This window comes from Podarcis melisellensis (genome assembly GCF_964234715.1).
Source record: "Podarcis melisellensis genome assembly, chromosome: 3".
Lineage (NCBI taxonomy): Eukaryota > Metazoa > Chordata > Lepidosauria > Squamata > Lacertidae > Podarcis > Podarcis melisellensis.
Window position 1 is genome coordinate 4,515,977 of NC_138530.1, and position 16,275 is coordinate 4,532,251.

At 45.8% G+C, this 16,275-nt stretch overlaps 1 protein-coding gene across 2 annotated transcripts in view; it reads right to left on the reverse strand.

Annotated features, from left to right (window-relative positions):
• Positions 1-16,275, reverse strand: part of KIF13B (kinesin family member 13B) — a 184,586-nt gene that overhangs the window by 44,719 nt on the left and 123,592 nt on the right. For both annotated transcript variants that reach the window (XM_081903636.1, XM_081903635.1), the window contains exons 22-29: positions 15,556-15,726; positions 14,471-14,628; positions 11,193-11,325; positions 9,996-10,142; positions 9,268-9,297; positions 8,058-8,157; positions 5,820-5,946; positions 34-89 (exon numbers count right to left, since the gene is read on the reverse strand). In XM_081903636.1, the coding sequence (XP_081759762.1) occupies positions 34-89; positions 5,820-5,946; positions 8,058-8,157; positions 9,268-9,297; positions 9,996-10,142; positions 11,193-11,325; positions 14,471-14,628; positions 15,556-15,726 (922 nt within the window). The remainder of the gene's footprint in view (positions 1-33; positions 90-5,819; positions 5,947-8,057; positions 8,158-9,267; positions 9,298-9,995; positions 10,143-11,192; positions 11,326-14,470; positions 14,629-15,555; positions 15,727-16,275) is intronic.

The window sequence follows — 16,275 nt, forward strand, 5'->3', positions numbered from 1 at the left end:
CCCTTAAGTGCTGTCATTTCTGATCTCACTTACCGTTTAAATCAAGAAAGATGACTGGGATGTGCGTCTCCATACCTGGCACAGGGGTCCTAAAAGAGAGAGACACAGTCAACACTGGCATACCAATGGAGGCAGATTTAACACAGAACACGTCCCTGCGAGCATCACGGCAACCGTGTTATTACACTCAGTACCCGGGCAATTGTAGGTCAAGGCAATGATAACCTTGGTGGGGCTGTGGCTTCATCTCAATTTACTCTGCTAGACGCAGAGGACATTCAGTACTTTCGGGGCCTCTTTTCAACCAGGGCTGCATTCCCTTGTAGCAGAAACGAGTGCACGTTGCTGTCAAATGCTAAGGAGCTTCCCCACGCTGCTTACTCCAAGTGCATGTAGTTGGATAATTGAAAAATAAACCAGCTAATTTAAACCACTCTCCCGGATGCTGCAAAGCGATGGACCAAAGGCATTAAGCGGCACGGTTTTTCACAGCTATCTGCAAAGGGCAAGCGGCAGAAATATTATCTAGGCCAGGGGTGAGAAATCTTTTTCAGCCGTGGGCCTGTCCACCGTCCCTCAGACCTTGTGGGGGGCCAGACTATATTTTGAAAATAAAAATAAAAGTGAACGAATTCCTATGCCCCACAAATAACCCAGAGATGCATTTTAAATAAAAGCACACATTCTACTCATGTAAAAACACGCTGAGTCCCGGACCGTCCGCAGGCTGGATTGAGAAGGCGATTGGGCCGCATCTAGCCCCCCGGGCCTTAGGTTGCCTACCCCTGATCTAGGCAAAGTCTCAGGCCCTCAGAAACAGCTCCCTCCCATTCCTTAGGTCGGTTTGGAGGTGTTCTGCAAACAGCTTTGCTAAGATATGAAATGCTGTTGTGGTTCTAGAATCTGCAAGAGCCGGTGTTGACCAAGGCGGTGTGGACAAAGATTCCATTCAACATGTTCAGGTGTAATCTTAAAACACGTCAGGCGTTTACCTAAAATACGTAAGGTAAAGCATGAATACAGCTCAAATGTTCCTCCTTTACACTGGTGCAGCTGGGAGACCAGCAACCTTTGGCTCCTCAGCTCCTTGAACGTTTCAACCTCCTTAGAAGCAAAAACTTGTGTCTGGGTTTGCTTATTTCCTATTCCCTCCTGTGATAGGAATTTTGAGGTCTTAGATATATATATGGTAATGTTCATAACTGCACATACATAGATCAACACAGGAAGACCAACCTGGAACCATTTTGATTCCTAAACTGAGCCAATGTTTTCTCTGCAAGGTCAAAGTGGGAAACCTCCTATTGTCTCTTTCCTCACAAATCCTGTCTTAAGGGCACATTTAAGACGTGAATAGGGTGTGAGCCTGTGACCTGGCCCAGGAACTAAGTATTTATCACTATAAACGACTGGCCAGGCTCCCCAGGCAATCCAATCAAGTAACCTGCCAGACAATGACAGGAGAAAAGCAACATTCAAATTTCTGTTTTAGACCGCCTTTTCTGTGATGTAGGTGTGATGTATCTGAGGTGCGGTCTTACGTTACACCCCTTCTGTGATGTATGTATGATGTTTCTCGGGGTGGCCTTGATCTACAGGGTGGCAATTTCAAAAGTCTTTATAAGGCCTTGCACAGCATTTTTCTGGGTCCTCCTTCTTTCCTGCAGGTGAGGGGAGCACCCTGTTGCAACAGATCAATAAAGATCAGGCTTACTAGCTGCTTTGCTTCTCAGTATTCTCTGTTATTTTCTCCTACCGATAGGGAACCTATGTAAGGACTCTACATGGGCTCTTGGATAAGGGAAAAGGGCAATTTTTATTTACAACACTCCCAGTCCACTTTCCTTCTGTGCTGTGTCTTTTCAGATTCTAAGCCTGGCTGGAGGGCCCTTCTTGTTTGTAGCAATCTGTAGGCAACTCACAGTTTAAATCGGAACCGAATCCAACCTTGACTTTGAGGAGGTTGAAAAGAAGGCTAAGGAAGTTCTAAAAATAATAATACCTGTAACTTATATGACATTTCCCCCTGTACTTGGAACAGTTCACAAACATTATCTCAGGAATCTTTATAAGAACCTTTTAAAAAACACCATTACTTTTCTCATTAGGCAAAGGGATTGGAAGGGGTGTGTGTGTTAATTCAGGCTAATGGATATTAGTTTGCCTAAGAACATTCAAGAAAGTTCACAGCCGACATGATATTTGAACTGGCGACTCCCTGGCTGACGGATCGCTCTCTTAACCAGACCTCAAATTCAGTTTTGGGCGTAGAATTTCCTGGCTTGCCGATAATTGCAGCTCCTGTGACCTGGAGGCCAGGGCAGGCTGGACCTGATTCTATTACCAGCGTCACGAATGAAAGATTTTGTGGCATATCTGCTGACTACAGAGGACTCTGGCAGGGTGGGGAGGTACGTGAAACCCAGAATCCAGGCCGATGTTCTGACCGAAGCGGTTATCGCGAGTACGGAGCGGGGCCCCTCTTAAGTGAATGAACCGGGCAATTAGCATTACCATTTTTCTTTCAAATCAGCTAAAGTGCAGCAGCAATAAATATTGATTCCGTTCCTACAGAGGATCATAATTAAACTCTGGCTAATAACCCGGTTGCTTTAAGCAGAGGACATTTCGCTGCTTGCGTTATATGGAGCCTAGGGGAAATTATTCAGGTCGTTTCGGCCTCTTCTGCCTTCTCTCTTTCCTTCCTTCCTTCTCTCCTTCCTTCCTTCCTCCCTTCCCCACCCTCGCCATTCGCCCTTCATCCTCTCGGATGTCATTTCAAACCCTCTCAAGGATCTCAGGAAGGAGGAACCAATGTCACTCCGCAAATTCAAGCTTTGCCATGGCTTCTGGGACACGGCTGGGAACACCTGTTTCTCAGGGATGGGAAAAGCCTCTTCTCTGCACTGCCAAGTTCCTCCCTTGTGTAGTTAAGCTTTTATATGCCTGCTGTCTGTGTCCATGGAGCTTTCTTGGCAGGGATACTGGAGTAGCTTGCCGGTTCCTGCTCCAGGTGGATCACGTTTGGTCAAAAATCTCCACTATGACCTGTCCATCTTGGGTGGCCCTGCACGGCATAGCTCATAGCTTCTCTGAGTTATTCAAGCCCCTTCGCCACGGCAAGGCAGTGATCCATAAAGCTATGGTTTTCCCAGTAGTGATGTATGGAAGTGAGAGCTGGACCATAAAGAAGGCTGATGGCCGAAGAATGGATGCTTTTGAATTCTGGTGCTGGAGGAGACTCTTGAGAGTCCCATGGACTGCAAGAAGCTCAAGCCTCTCCATTCTGAAGGAAATCAGCCCTGAGTGCTCACTGGAAGGACAGATCCTGAAGCTGAGGCTCCAATACTTTGGCCACCTCATGAGAAGAGAAGACTCCCTGGAAAAGACCCTGATGCTGGGAAAGATGGAGGGCACAAGGAGAAGGGGACGACAAAGGACAAGATGGTGGGACAGTGTTCTCGAAGCTACCAGCATGAGTCTGACCAAACTGCGGGAGGCAGTGGAAGACAGGAATGCCTGGCGTGCTCTGGTCCAGGGGGTCACAAAGAGGCAGACACGACTAAACAACTAAACTACATAGTTAAGCTAGAAGAGCCTGCCGGATCAAGGCCAATGGCCCATCGAGTCCGGCATCCTGTCCTCAGCGGCCAAGAAAGATGCTCATTACGGGGAACCCATAAGCAGGATCCAAGCCCAGAGCCCTCTCCCCCATTCTGTTTTTCCCAACCAGTGGTACTCAGAAGTGCTGCCGCCTCAAAACGTGGAGGCAAAACACAGCCATCCTGGCAGGTAACCATCGATAGCCCTCTCCTCCTCTGTGAATTTCCCGAATCCTCTTTGAAAGCCACTTAGGTTGGTGGCCACCAGCGCCTCATGTGGCAGGGAGTTCCACAGTTTTAACAGCCGGAGGAAGCAATGCTTCTGAATGCCAGCTGCTGGAAACCACAGGAGGGGAGAGTTGGCCTTGTGCTCAGATCCTGCTTGAGGGTTTCCCACTGGGGTGTCCGGTTGGCCACTGTGAGAACAGGATGCTGGACCACCTCTCCTGGTATGTCCCACAGAGGACCTTATGGTCTTCAAACAAAAACATCTTGGAGGTCCTGGGCCACAGGGAGGTTAGGCTGGCCTCAACCAGAGCCAGGGCTTTTTCGGCTGTGGCCCCAATCTGGTGGAATGCTCCATCACAAGAGACTAGGGCCCTGCGGGACGTGACATCCTTCCTCAGGGCCTGCAAGACAGAGCTGTTCCACCAGGCCTTTGGCCAAGGCACAGCCTGACCCCCTCCTTTGGTAATCCTCACAGAACTCTAGCCCAATGGTTGCCATTAATTTGATGCTGAACAGTTCATTTTAGAATGAACTGATTTTAGAATGTTGTATCATTTTACTGTTGTTAGCCGCTCTGATCCTGGCTTCGGCTGGGGAGGGCAGGATATAAATAAAATTATTATTATTATTATTATTATTATTAGTAGTAGTAGTAGTAGTAGTATTACAGTGGTACCTTGGGTTACATACACTTCAGGTTACATATACTTCAGGTTACAGACTCTGCTAACCCAGAAATATTACCTCAGGTTAAGAACTTTGCTTCAGGATGAGAACAGAAATCGTGTTCCAGCGGCACGGCAGCAGCGGGAGGCCCCATTAACTAAAGTGGTGCTTCAGGTTAAGAACAGTTTCAGGTTAAGAAAGGACCTCCAGAACAAATTAAGTACTTAACCCGAGGTACCACTGTATTATTATTATTATTATTATTATTATTATTATTATTATTATTAGATGGGACACAGTCCTGATCCAGCAGACTCTTCTTATGTCCTGATGTCAATAGTAAATTCCAAGGATTCAAATGCAAAATCTTCCTTTCCTCAGTGCAAGGAGGTGTGGCAGCCTGGTCCCAAACTTGGGCTATGGACCTGCTATTCAGGGTCACTGCAGAGGCAAAGGCGAGTTCAAGGGGAAAAGAACAGCGCTGAGATCACACCACCAAGTGGGAATGCATTAGTCCTGCCAGTAAGTTCAGATCTGTTTGGGAGTCCCCTTTTGGTCATACCATCTCCTAATGAAGTCCAGATGACTGGAATTCGGAACAGGGTCTTCTTGGTGGCAGCACCCTAACTGTGAAACACTCTTAGCACCATAGAATGGCAATGCATTCAGGAATCTCAGCTAAAACATCCAGGGGAGATGGTCATCCAACCTCTGCTTAAAACCTCCAATAGACCTAGAGGTTCTTCAACATCAACTTCGTTGGACTGGTCATGTTGTGCGGATGCCTGATGATCGTCTTCCAAAGCAACTACTCTATTCCCAACTTAAAAATGGAAAGCGTAATGCTGGTGGTCAACAAAAGAGGTTCAAAGACTCTCTCAAGGCAAATCTAAAAAAATGTAGTATAGACACTGACAACTGGGAAACACTGGCCTGCAAGCGCTCCAGTTGGAGAACAGGCTTTACCAAAGGTGTCATGGGCTTTGAAGACACTCGAACTCAGGACGCAAGGGAGAAACGTGCTAGGAGGAAGGCATGCTTGGCAAATCCACACCATGATCAACTCCTGCCCAGAAACCAATGTCCCCACTGTGGAAGGACGTGTGGATCCAGAATTGGCCTCCACAGTCACTTACGGACTCATTGTTAAAACTGTGTTCATGGAAGACAACGTTACTCAGCTACGAGGGATCAGCTAAGAAGAAGAAGGCGGCTGACGCCAACACGGATGAGGTTTTGGCACATGGCGAATGCTTTTCTTCTAAGCAAGCTGCAAAACGCAGCCAGCCCTTCTGCTGTGGCCTGGTTGCAAAGGCCCCTTACCATTCAGCGGGCGCTCCTGGAATCCCGCTCCCTGCAGAAGGCACCATGACCGCGTTCCTTTCTTCCGTCAGGGTCAGCCTCATCTCCAGCAGTTGGGCTTCCCGGTCCGTGTCGTCTTCTGTTTTGTCTGCAAGAGTTCAACAAAGTTATAGCTTTCTGCCGGGGCTTCCCAAACAGCCCTGTGGCTCATGTCCCAACTGCTATTGAAGGAATGGGTTTCCCAAACCCAAAACTGACTGTGCAGGCAGTTTGAAACTGCACCAAAATCCCTATTTTTCCTTAGCTAAAATCCATTAACTTGAGCTCTTGAGCCAAAAACCCAGCTGTACAAACAAGTGCTCAGAGCCTCCTCCTTTATCAGTTCGTGACGGCAAGGATGGCCTTGACTGTACCAGTAGAACAGAGAAGACACGTCTGTGCCTTATGTTACGTCCTGACCACAAAGACGCACAGACCTAGTCCGGGAACAGCACCAGAGTGTGTTCTTGGAGTTGATGACCTCTTGCTCCAAGAGCAAGCATAGGAAACAGGAACAACCTTTTATGGTCAGAAGTACAGAGAGGAATACCTTTTTATGGTTAAGAATACCGGAGCAGGAACATCTATGATGTCAACCTGCGTGCACAAGCTGACGTGGCTGGATTCCTGGGGAAGGGGGAGAGGGTGCCTGGAGGATAGATATACTGCATGAAATTTCTCATTTCTTTGGACTTGCTGTGGACTGACCATGCAAGTGCCTTTCTGCTGCTCCGGAGAGCAGAAATAAAGAACTCTTTCTCTGAACCAACCCTCGGTGTCATTTGACTTCCTTCCTCCTGTCCGGGAGCAACGCAGACCCAACCAGTGAACTCCAATAAGGCTACACTGTGACACAGGGCGGAGGTTGGCTGGGAGCTCCCGGAACAGCAAATAATAATATAATATAATAATAATATTTTTTTATTTGTACCCCGCCCATCAGGCTGGGTTTCCTCAGCTGCTCTGGGTGGCTTTCAACAAAGATTAAAAATACATTAAAACCCCCTCCCCGTGCTGATTATTATTATTATTATTCATTTTTCTTTTTCATTCATTACATACATCTCAATTTCTTAACATTTATTATATATTCCTCCCTCCCTCCCCCCAGGGCTTCCCCCAACTTCTGCTTCAGATTTCTTTCTCTTTTCACCCACTTTGCTATCTCCTAACAGAAAGTTATTAATAACAAAACACTAAGCCTAAAAATATAAAAATAAAAGTAAATACACTATAATTTTTGGCTATTTTCTAAACATTTTCTGATACTAATAATGCGAACGTTTATTTAAATCCTGCCATCAAGTCTACTGACTTTCTTTGTTTCTGCAAATATAACATAAATGGTGCTGATTTTTTAAGGCAGGAAACCGAGCAATTGACTTTTAGTGTTTTGATTCATGTTTTGAAAGATCCGGCGTCTGAGCAGCCCCCAGAGAACTTTGTGGGTTGGCTCATCCCCAAAGGCCTTAAAGAAATGAAGTTTGAAAAAAGTTTTTAAAAATAATAATCCCCGTGCTCTGGGGGCAAGAAGCTCATTAATTAAAAAACACAGGAGCTGTCCAAACTTGAGTTTACAAAATGTTCACGTTTGCAGCAATCAGCAGCTGTACAGGGTTCGAAATTCCATTTATACATATAGAACATGCAACTGCTGTATAAGGGAGGAATTCAACGTTGCGCTGTGCCAATCGCTCTGTCAGGGCAACAGTGTTCGAAACTGAGATATGAAAGCTGGGACTTAAATGGTACCTTAAACCTATCTTATGGTGCAACAACGGAATATCTGGGCGCGCTTCTGTTATAACAAGAATACGAAGCTGAAAATGAATGAACTGCAGCTAAAATAGTGTGTTCCTTTTTCACATGCTCTAGTCCATGGGTAAGCAAAATAAGGCCCGGGGGGCCGGATCTGGCCCAATCGCCTTCTAAATCCGGCCCGTTTAAAACACTTAATGGTGATACAACAAAAAACAGCATAAAATGCAGTATAAAAGCGTGAATAACAACAAAGTTCTAAAAGATGCTAATTCAAACTGACAGACAGCCTAAAAATCAAGTCCCGCAGGGCCCTAGTCTCTTGTGACAGAGCGTTCCATCAGGGCCACAGCCGAAAAAGCCCTGGCTCTGGTTGAGGCCAGCCTAACCTCCTTGTGGCCCGGGACCTACCTCTAAGTGCATAATCTTTTCGCAGCAGCAGAAACCATATTTTTTGCTTACCGGGCTTCCCAACCAATTTCTGCAGCTGCTGATCTAAATACTCCTGGCGTTTCGTAAGCGTGTTCAGCCATTTCCGACGCAGCCTCTCCAGGTCTCTGTCCTGCGAAGAAGTTTGGGACCACTTAATTTCAATTTATTTTTTAAGCAAGCAGCGGTTTGTGAGCAGAGATGGAAAGGCAAGATTCCAAGACTGCGCACAGAGAGCGCGGTGGAGAATGCCACACCCTGAGGTCGTACTTTACACACAGGTAAACCAGGGTTGAAATGTGGCCCCCAGACCGCTCTATCTGGCCCTCAGAAGTCTCCCCAGGCCACAACCCACAGTGGTTTTCCTTCACAACCTTCTTGAGTGTTTCTTTGTCTGGGACCTGTTCTTTGTCAAGGACCTGTTCTTTTCCTAGTCGAGATCCTCCATTCCCTGTCCCAGTCACCCGTTCCCAGAGAGGAAGAGCCTAAACTGTGTTACTCGAACAGTCTCCAACTCCTCAAAAGATTCCATCAACGGTGTCTCCAAAAAAATTGACATATCACTTGGGAAGACAGGCGAACTAATGCCAGTGTACTGGAAGAAGCAAAGATCACCAGCGTCAAAGCAATGATTCTTCAACATCAACCTCGTTGAACCGGTCGTGTTGTTCGGATGCCTGATGATCGTCTTCCAAAGCAACTACTCTATTCCGAACTTAAGAATGGAAAGCATAATGCTGGTGGTCAACAAAAGAGGTTTAAAGACTCTCTCAAGGCAAATCTTTAAAAATGTAGTATAAACACCGACTACTGGGAAACACTGGCCTGCGAGCGCTCTAACTGGAGAACTGCCTTTACCAAAGGTGTCATGGGCTTTGAAGACGCTCAAACTCAGGACACAAGGGAGAAACGTGCTAGGAGGAAGGTACGTTTGGCAAATCCACACCGTGATCAACTCCCGTCCGAAATCCTATGTCCCCACTGTGGAAGGACATGTGGATCCAGAATTGGCCTCCACAGTCACTTATGGACTCATTGTTAATACCATGTTTATGGAAGACAATCTTACACAGCTATGAGTGATTGTCAAAGAAGAAGAAGACTCAAATAGAGACTCTGGTCGCCTTTGCTAGCGACTTCCATCTTATAATGCTGATTGCTCTGATGGATGAAGGAATATTAGGACCGCATGATCTTAAAGGACTTGCATCCAAAAGGAGAAAGGTTTTAGCAGGTTATTTACCTGGTAGCTGTCCATGTCGTCGTCTTCTTCCTAGGCAAAAACCATGCAAATGCAAGTAAATTCAAAGCGGTAATTATTATTGTACCTTGACTTTTTCCCTGACAGGGACTCAATGAGGCTTACAGGTAAAAATGAGCGCAGGTAACAGAGCCGGATTTAGGTTTGATGAGTTCCTCAGCTCCTGAAGGTAATGGGGCCCTTTATATGTCCAGCTGTCCATTGTCAACAACAAACTGTCGCCGTTTTTTTGCGTTGAATACATGCTATATTGTAATTTATGGACCTAGTAGGTCCATACACAACACAAAACACTCCTCCTGTGTGTAGGTTTTATTCTATTTGTTTTTTATCTTATATTTTGGAAATGTACATCCAGATTTTTCCCTCTTTAATTTTTTTTGGGGGGGGGGCCAAGAAAGTGGGGCCCGAAGCTACAGCTTGTTTAGCTTATACGTAAATCCAGCACTGGCAGGTAAAAACGCAAGGAGAAAAGAAAATAATTAAAAACCGTTAAGCATTGATAGAATTGAAACTACCTATCTGTCTGCTGGCTTCCGTCTGTCTCGGGAGACAAAGGAGGAGCGTGCCTTTGGGGGTGAAGTCAAACCGTTGGAAGGTTTCAGTGTGGCTACAGATATACGAAACTGGGACCTTCCGCATGCACCACAGATACTTTCTCTCTGAGCTACGAGATCTCCGATATTTACATTACAAGCAAGGGCTCTTACCTGATGTATCTCGTGGCCTTTTGGAGACCTGGTGTGCTTGATCTGAACACAGCCCACTCCGACTGAGAGGATGGATTCTTCCATCAGAGGCAACGTGCCCGACTCCTGCACGGACTTCACTTCCACTTGAATTCGGTGCGACTGGCCCTGCAAACCCGGGGAATGCAAAGAAACGGCACGTTGGAAGTGGGGGGAATGATGGTAGGGGGGAGACCTCTGCTGGCAACTGCTTTCTAGACAGCATTGCACCAGAAATATGTATGTCCAGATTGACAACCCGCTCCCTCCAAAAGATGTACAATTTAAAACTTGCGATTACAAAAAAACCCAACCACAATCAACAAAAAACCGTGTAATTCTGAAGTTATTTATCCAGGTGTCAAACACCAGCATAAAGAGATGTGTCTTCAGCATTTGCTGAAAACATATAACAGAGTTTCTATATCTATCTATATCTATATCTATATCTATATCTATATCTATATCTATATCTATCTATCTATCTATCTATCTATCTATCTATCTATCTATCTATCTATCTATCTAGTTGTACCTTGGAAGTCGAACAGAATCTGTTCCAGAAGTCCGTTCGACTTCCGGAATGTTCAAAAACCAAAATGCGGCTTCCGATTGGCTGCAGGAAGCTGCTGCAGCCAATTGGAAGCCCCGGAAGCCCCGTCAGGTGTTTGGGTTCCAAATAAGGCAGGATGTTGTGTTACTGTGTTCCGTGAAGTGGGACTATTGTCCTTTGTTCTTTTTCTCTTTGCTGTCTGACGCTAGAGAGAGAGGGAGCCATGTTGCAGTGCTCCGTGTGTGTTTATATGTAAATAAAGTAGATTAGCCAAAATGCTGAGCAGCTGAGGTCTGTCACGCAAGCTGTGAAGACTCTGCGGATCCCTAAGTGTGCCGGTGTCTGTTGGCATTGGTTGCTGTGATGTTCGGGCAGAAGAAAGCTTTTGAAGCTCCCGAACGATCAACCAGGAGGGAGACAACATGCCAGTCGTGCATGTGCCTCTGCCAGGGTCCTACTCGAGTGTAGGATGAGCTCCTGACAAAGATATCCCGAATATCTTGCCAGCAGAGTGACGCCCAGTGATTTCACTGATTAACTGATATTTCATTAATTGATCAGTCCGCTAAAGAGAGAATTCAGTACGCTGAACAAGGCAGCGAGGGCTGCCTTACTTTCCATCTTACCTGCCTGAGTTGAAAGATGCCGCCTGTGTGTACATCTTTTGCCGGAATCACCTCTACCGGGCAGTATTCTCCATTCTCATTAAGCTCCAGAATCTGAACCCACAACTCCACTTTTCGGGTGACTTCGCTCCACCTGCAAATAACAACACTTCTGTGACCGATGTATAACTTTGCCTCTTGATAGAGGCCGCCGGCAGCCTGGCTAAACCCTGGGAAATGTCCGAAAACATTGAAGAGGATGGGAGCAGGGTGAGGCGATGGAAAACAGCTACTTGGAATTCTAGGCACTGATATCCCGAAAAATATAAGAGAAATCTTTTTATATGCAACAGCCGCTACCTGGTTATTAATTGCATCGAACTGGAAAGGGAAAAAAGAACCAACAGTAAGGGAGTGGCAGAATAAGTTATTAAGACTAGGCAGAAATGGCTCAATTGAGAAATAGATTAAGGGGAAATACAAAACAATCATTTACACAAAAATGGGATATGTTCAAGAAAAGGTAAAACTGATAATAATAGTAATAACAACCTTAAATAATTATACCGTTAAATATTGATTTAAACTTGAACTTGCACGTGCTCTTTCCTTATACTTTCTAGCTAAACAAAAACAAACCAAAGTAAAAATGCCATAAACTAAATTATATCAAAACAGGCTTCCCATCATTTCCCATATAAGTTACATTTACAACACTGAATGTAATTATACTTCTTAAGGTAAAGGTAAAGGTACCTCTGCCCGTACGGGCCAGTCTTGACAGACTCTGGGGTTGTGCGCCCATCTCACTTAAGAGGCCAGGGGCCAGCGCTGTCCGGAGACACTTCCGGGTCACGTGGCCAGCATGACATCGCTGCTCTGGCGAGCCAGAGCTGCACACGGAAACGCCGTTTACCTTCCCGCTGGTAAGCGGTCCCTATTTATCTACTTGCACCCGGAGGTGCTTTCGAACTGCTAGGTTGGCAGGCGCTGGGACGGAGCAGCGGGAGCGCACCCCGCCGCAGGGATTCGAACCGCCGACCTTTCGATGGGCAAGTCCTAGGCGCTGAGGCTTTAACCCACAGCGCCACCTGCGTCCCGATTATACTTCTTACCTTACTTTAATTTCTAGTACTTTCTTATAACACATCATACCATTTTTCCTTATTTAATAAGTATTTGATTTAAACAAGGGTCATTCAAACGCTGCCACAAATGTTATATTTTTTAGGTATTTCTTTGTACATGTACCGTATTTTTCGCCCTATAGGACGCACTTTTTCCCCTCCAAAAAGGAAGGGGAAATGCATGTGCGTCCTATGGGGCGAGTGCAAGCTTTCGCGGAAGCCTGGAGAGCAAGAGGGGTCAGTGCGCACCGACCCCTCTCGCTCTCCAGGCTTCAGGAGAGCCGCAGCGCCAGCCCCACAAGGTTGGGGGACAGGGGGGAGGCGGAACGGCGGCATCCCGCTGTCTCCCGATGTGGTTTGGAGGCTGACGGCAGGGAGAGGCATGCTTCTCCCCGCCGCCAGCCCCGCAAGCTCCGGGGACAGCTGGGAGGCGCAGCGCGTCCTCCCGCTGTCCCCGGACCTGATCTGCAGGCGGCCGGCCGGGAGAAGAGCACTTCTCCCGCTGCCTGCCCCGCAAACGCCTGCAAAAAAACTTGGTGCGTCCTATGGGCCGGTGCGTCCTATGGGGCGAAAAATACGGTACTTAAGATTGTGTGTGGGTGTCAATTAATAATAATAAAATTTTAAAAAGAAACAAGAGGATGGTATCGGGGCAACAGGAGAGGGAGCTTCGAAGAAGGGCAGAGAGTAGTTGCCAGTGCCAGATCTACAGAACAATCCATCTTCTTTATATATGGTACCCCAAAAAGCTTTAATCTTGGAACATGTCCATATATAATGAATTGAAAAAGATATTTAAGTATAATTTCAGCAAAAAACCCCAGAGGCTTTCATGTTGGGGTTAATTGAGGAAATGAAAGATGTAAATTTGTTCATGTATGCAACAACGGCCGCAAGAATACTCTTGGCCCAGAAATGGAAGCAACAAGAACTCCCCACATTGGAAGATTGGCAAGTAAAGATGGTCGAATACGTGGAGCTGGCGAAGCTGACGGGGAAGATTCGGAATCGCTGGGATGATTTGTTCCAAAAGGACTGGGGCAAATTTATACTCTATATGAAAGAAAATTACAAACAGTTAGGTAGGTTTGTAGGTTTAAGCTGAAATGTTTGGTAATGGGAAATTAAGGAGCTGATTTACTTATAAGTAGGTGATTGTTAAAAGATTGATTTAAGGTGAAAAAGTGAATTTAGGAATGTGGAGAAATTGGTAATGAGATATGGATATCTGCTAGAGGGAAGGAAGGAGGTCCATGCTTTATTTAAGCAATGTCTTAAGTCATGAATTATTATTTTTGATATTGAAATGTAATAAAATATGGAAAACTTAATAAAAATTATATTTTTTTTAAGAAAGCACAATTCATCTTCTTGGTCAGCAACCATGGTCTCCTATAGATGCAGAGACCACATAACACCGGTCTTGAAAGACCTACATTGGCTCCCAGTACGTTTCCGAGCACAATTCAAAGTGTTGGTGCTGACCATGAAAGCACAAAACGGCCTTGGTCCCATGTACCTGAAGGAGCGTCTCCACCCCCCATCATTCTACCCGGACACTGAGGTCCAGCTTCGAGGGCCTTCTGGCGGTTCCCTCCCTGCGAGAAGCCAAGTTACAGGGAACCAGGCAGAGGGCCTTCTTGGTAGTAGCGCCTTCCCTGTGGAACGCCCTCCCACCAGATGTCAAAGAGATAAACAACTACCAGACTTTTAGAACAAAAAAAATTCCTTCCAGTAGCACCTTAAAGACCAACTAAGTTAGTTCTTGGTATGAGCTTTCATGTGCATGCACGAAGAAAAGACCCTGATGTTGGGAAAGACCCTGATGTTGGTATCTGAAGAAGTGTGCATGCACACGAAAGCTCATACCAAGAACTAACTTAGTTGGTCTTTAAGGTGCTACTGGAAGGAATTTTTTTTGTTTTGACTATGGCAGACCAACACGGCTATCTGTAACTAGACTTTTAGAAGACATCTGAAAGCAGCCCTGTTTAGGGAAGCTTTTAATGTTTGATGTATTATAGTATTTTAATATATTTTTGGAAGCCGCCCAGAGTGGCTGGGGAAGCCCAGCCAGATGGGCGGGGTATAAATAATAAATAATAATAATAATAATAATAATTTCCACACACTTCCAGCTTGTTTGCAAGCAAAACGCCATCTCTCTCTCACCTGTCTCGGAGGCTTCGTGTTTTGGCCTGGATAATCCCCAAATCCCACAGCGCTGCGTTTTTGCGGGGGTCGCACGCCTTGTGCCCGTAAACTTCGATGGCCAAAGCACCATCAGAAAGGTACTCCATGAAATCTTCAGTGATGTTGACGGAGAATTCCTAGGTCGGAAAACAAGAAAGAACAATTGCAGCGCTTCAAATTTAGTCTCTGTTCCACAGTTGCATGAAGCCTGCAAAAATAAGACGCTAGAAAAGTTTCGACTGTGCAAAGCCAAGAAATGTACCCAGGAATGCTTGAAATCAACAGCTCAGAGATGCAAAAAAATACAGGAAGCTCGAATCAGTATGACCTAACCGTTTTGTGCATTGCTTTGAGATTCCTTTGAATTTAGTGCAATTAAGATTTTTCCTCCCTTAAAAAGTACAGTGGTGCCTTGGTAATCAAATGCCGAAAACCCAGAAATAAGTGTTCCGGTCTTCAAACGTTTTTTTGGAAGCCAATGCGGCTGGCGGCTGCTGTTTCTGGGGCACCTGCACCAATCAGAAGCTGAGCCTTAGTTTTTGAACATTTTGGAAGTCAAACAGACTTCTGGAACGGATTAAGTTTGGCACTTTTGTTTTTGCTATTTATTTTGCGTTTTCATTTTTGAGGCTTTTCCGGTTATTTTGATTTTGTGACTGCGGAAATGGATTAAAGCCCCCCCACCCAATCCAAACAATGACTATCATCAGTGCAGGAAAGAAAGAAAATGTCTTATTTATTTTATAGTTCAGTACATTGATTATTGCTTTCATTTTAAGGTCAATGGTCTCGTTAGTAAAATTCATGTTAAATTGCTGTTTTAGAGGTTGTTTTTAAAAGTCTGGAACGCATTAATCCGTTTTGCATTACTTTCTATGGGAAAGCGTGTCTTGGTTTTGGAACAGATTAGGTTTGAGAACCAAGGTACCACTGTAAGCCTCTCCTCCTTCTCCTCCCCTCTTTGCAGTTTTCACCGGAAGGCACCAAGGCACAGGCAACAGATGCTCCCACAGCGTAAAAACCCTCACTTTCTCTGCAAGGACTAAAAGCAGAAGAGAAATTACATTGCAGTGATCGAAGACCACCATGCCCCGTGGCTCCTTGCTGATGGGAGACAGAGAAGGGTCCACTTCCGGGGCCACCGTCACGGGTTCCATCTGATCCCAGAAGGAATACTTGCAGAAGACGAAGTTGGAGAGGTGTTGCGGCAAGCCGGTAGCCTGAAGGATTTTGATCTAGGAGGAAGCAAACAAACACAAGGAGTCACTTTCCAACTGTGCAATTATACAGCAAGCTTTAAATCACATCTTTTTCGCTCCATAAGACGCACCTGACCACAAGACGCTCCAGGGGTCCCTTTACCTTTTTATCCCATGAAATAGATATGGATGATAACGCAGAATCCCCACTAGGGGTCACTGAATGACCAGTTTGGGGGAAGGCACAGCTGGGGTTTGTTTTATGGGGGGGGGGGGTGGACCCAAAGGATTTTTCCTTGGCTGTCTTGATGCGCACCTACTTCCCGAATGGAATTCTATACAACTGGCGCACTGTTCCAAACAATAATGTTTCATATCGGACTCCACTGGAACTGCTCACAGCTCGGACTGCTGCTGCTGTGGTCTCATCCAGGGAACAGTCGAGAGGGACATTTCTGGTTAATTTCCTGGGTATCCTTGCAGTTTTGCCAGATTCCCTGATGGCCCATCTAGCCCTGTATCCTGTTTCCAACGGAGGACAGTCAGGCGCCTTCAAAAGTCCTCAAGGGAGGCGCGGAAAAAGGA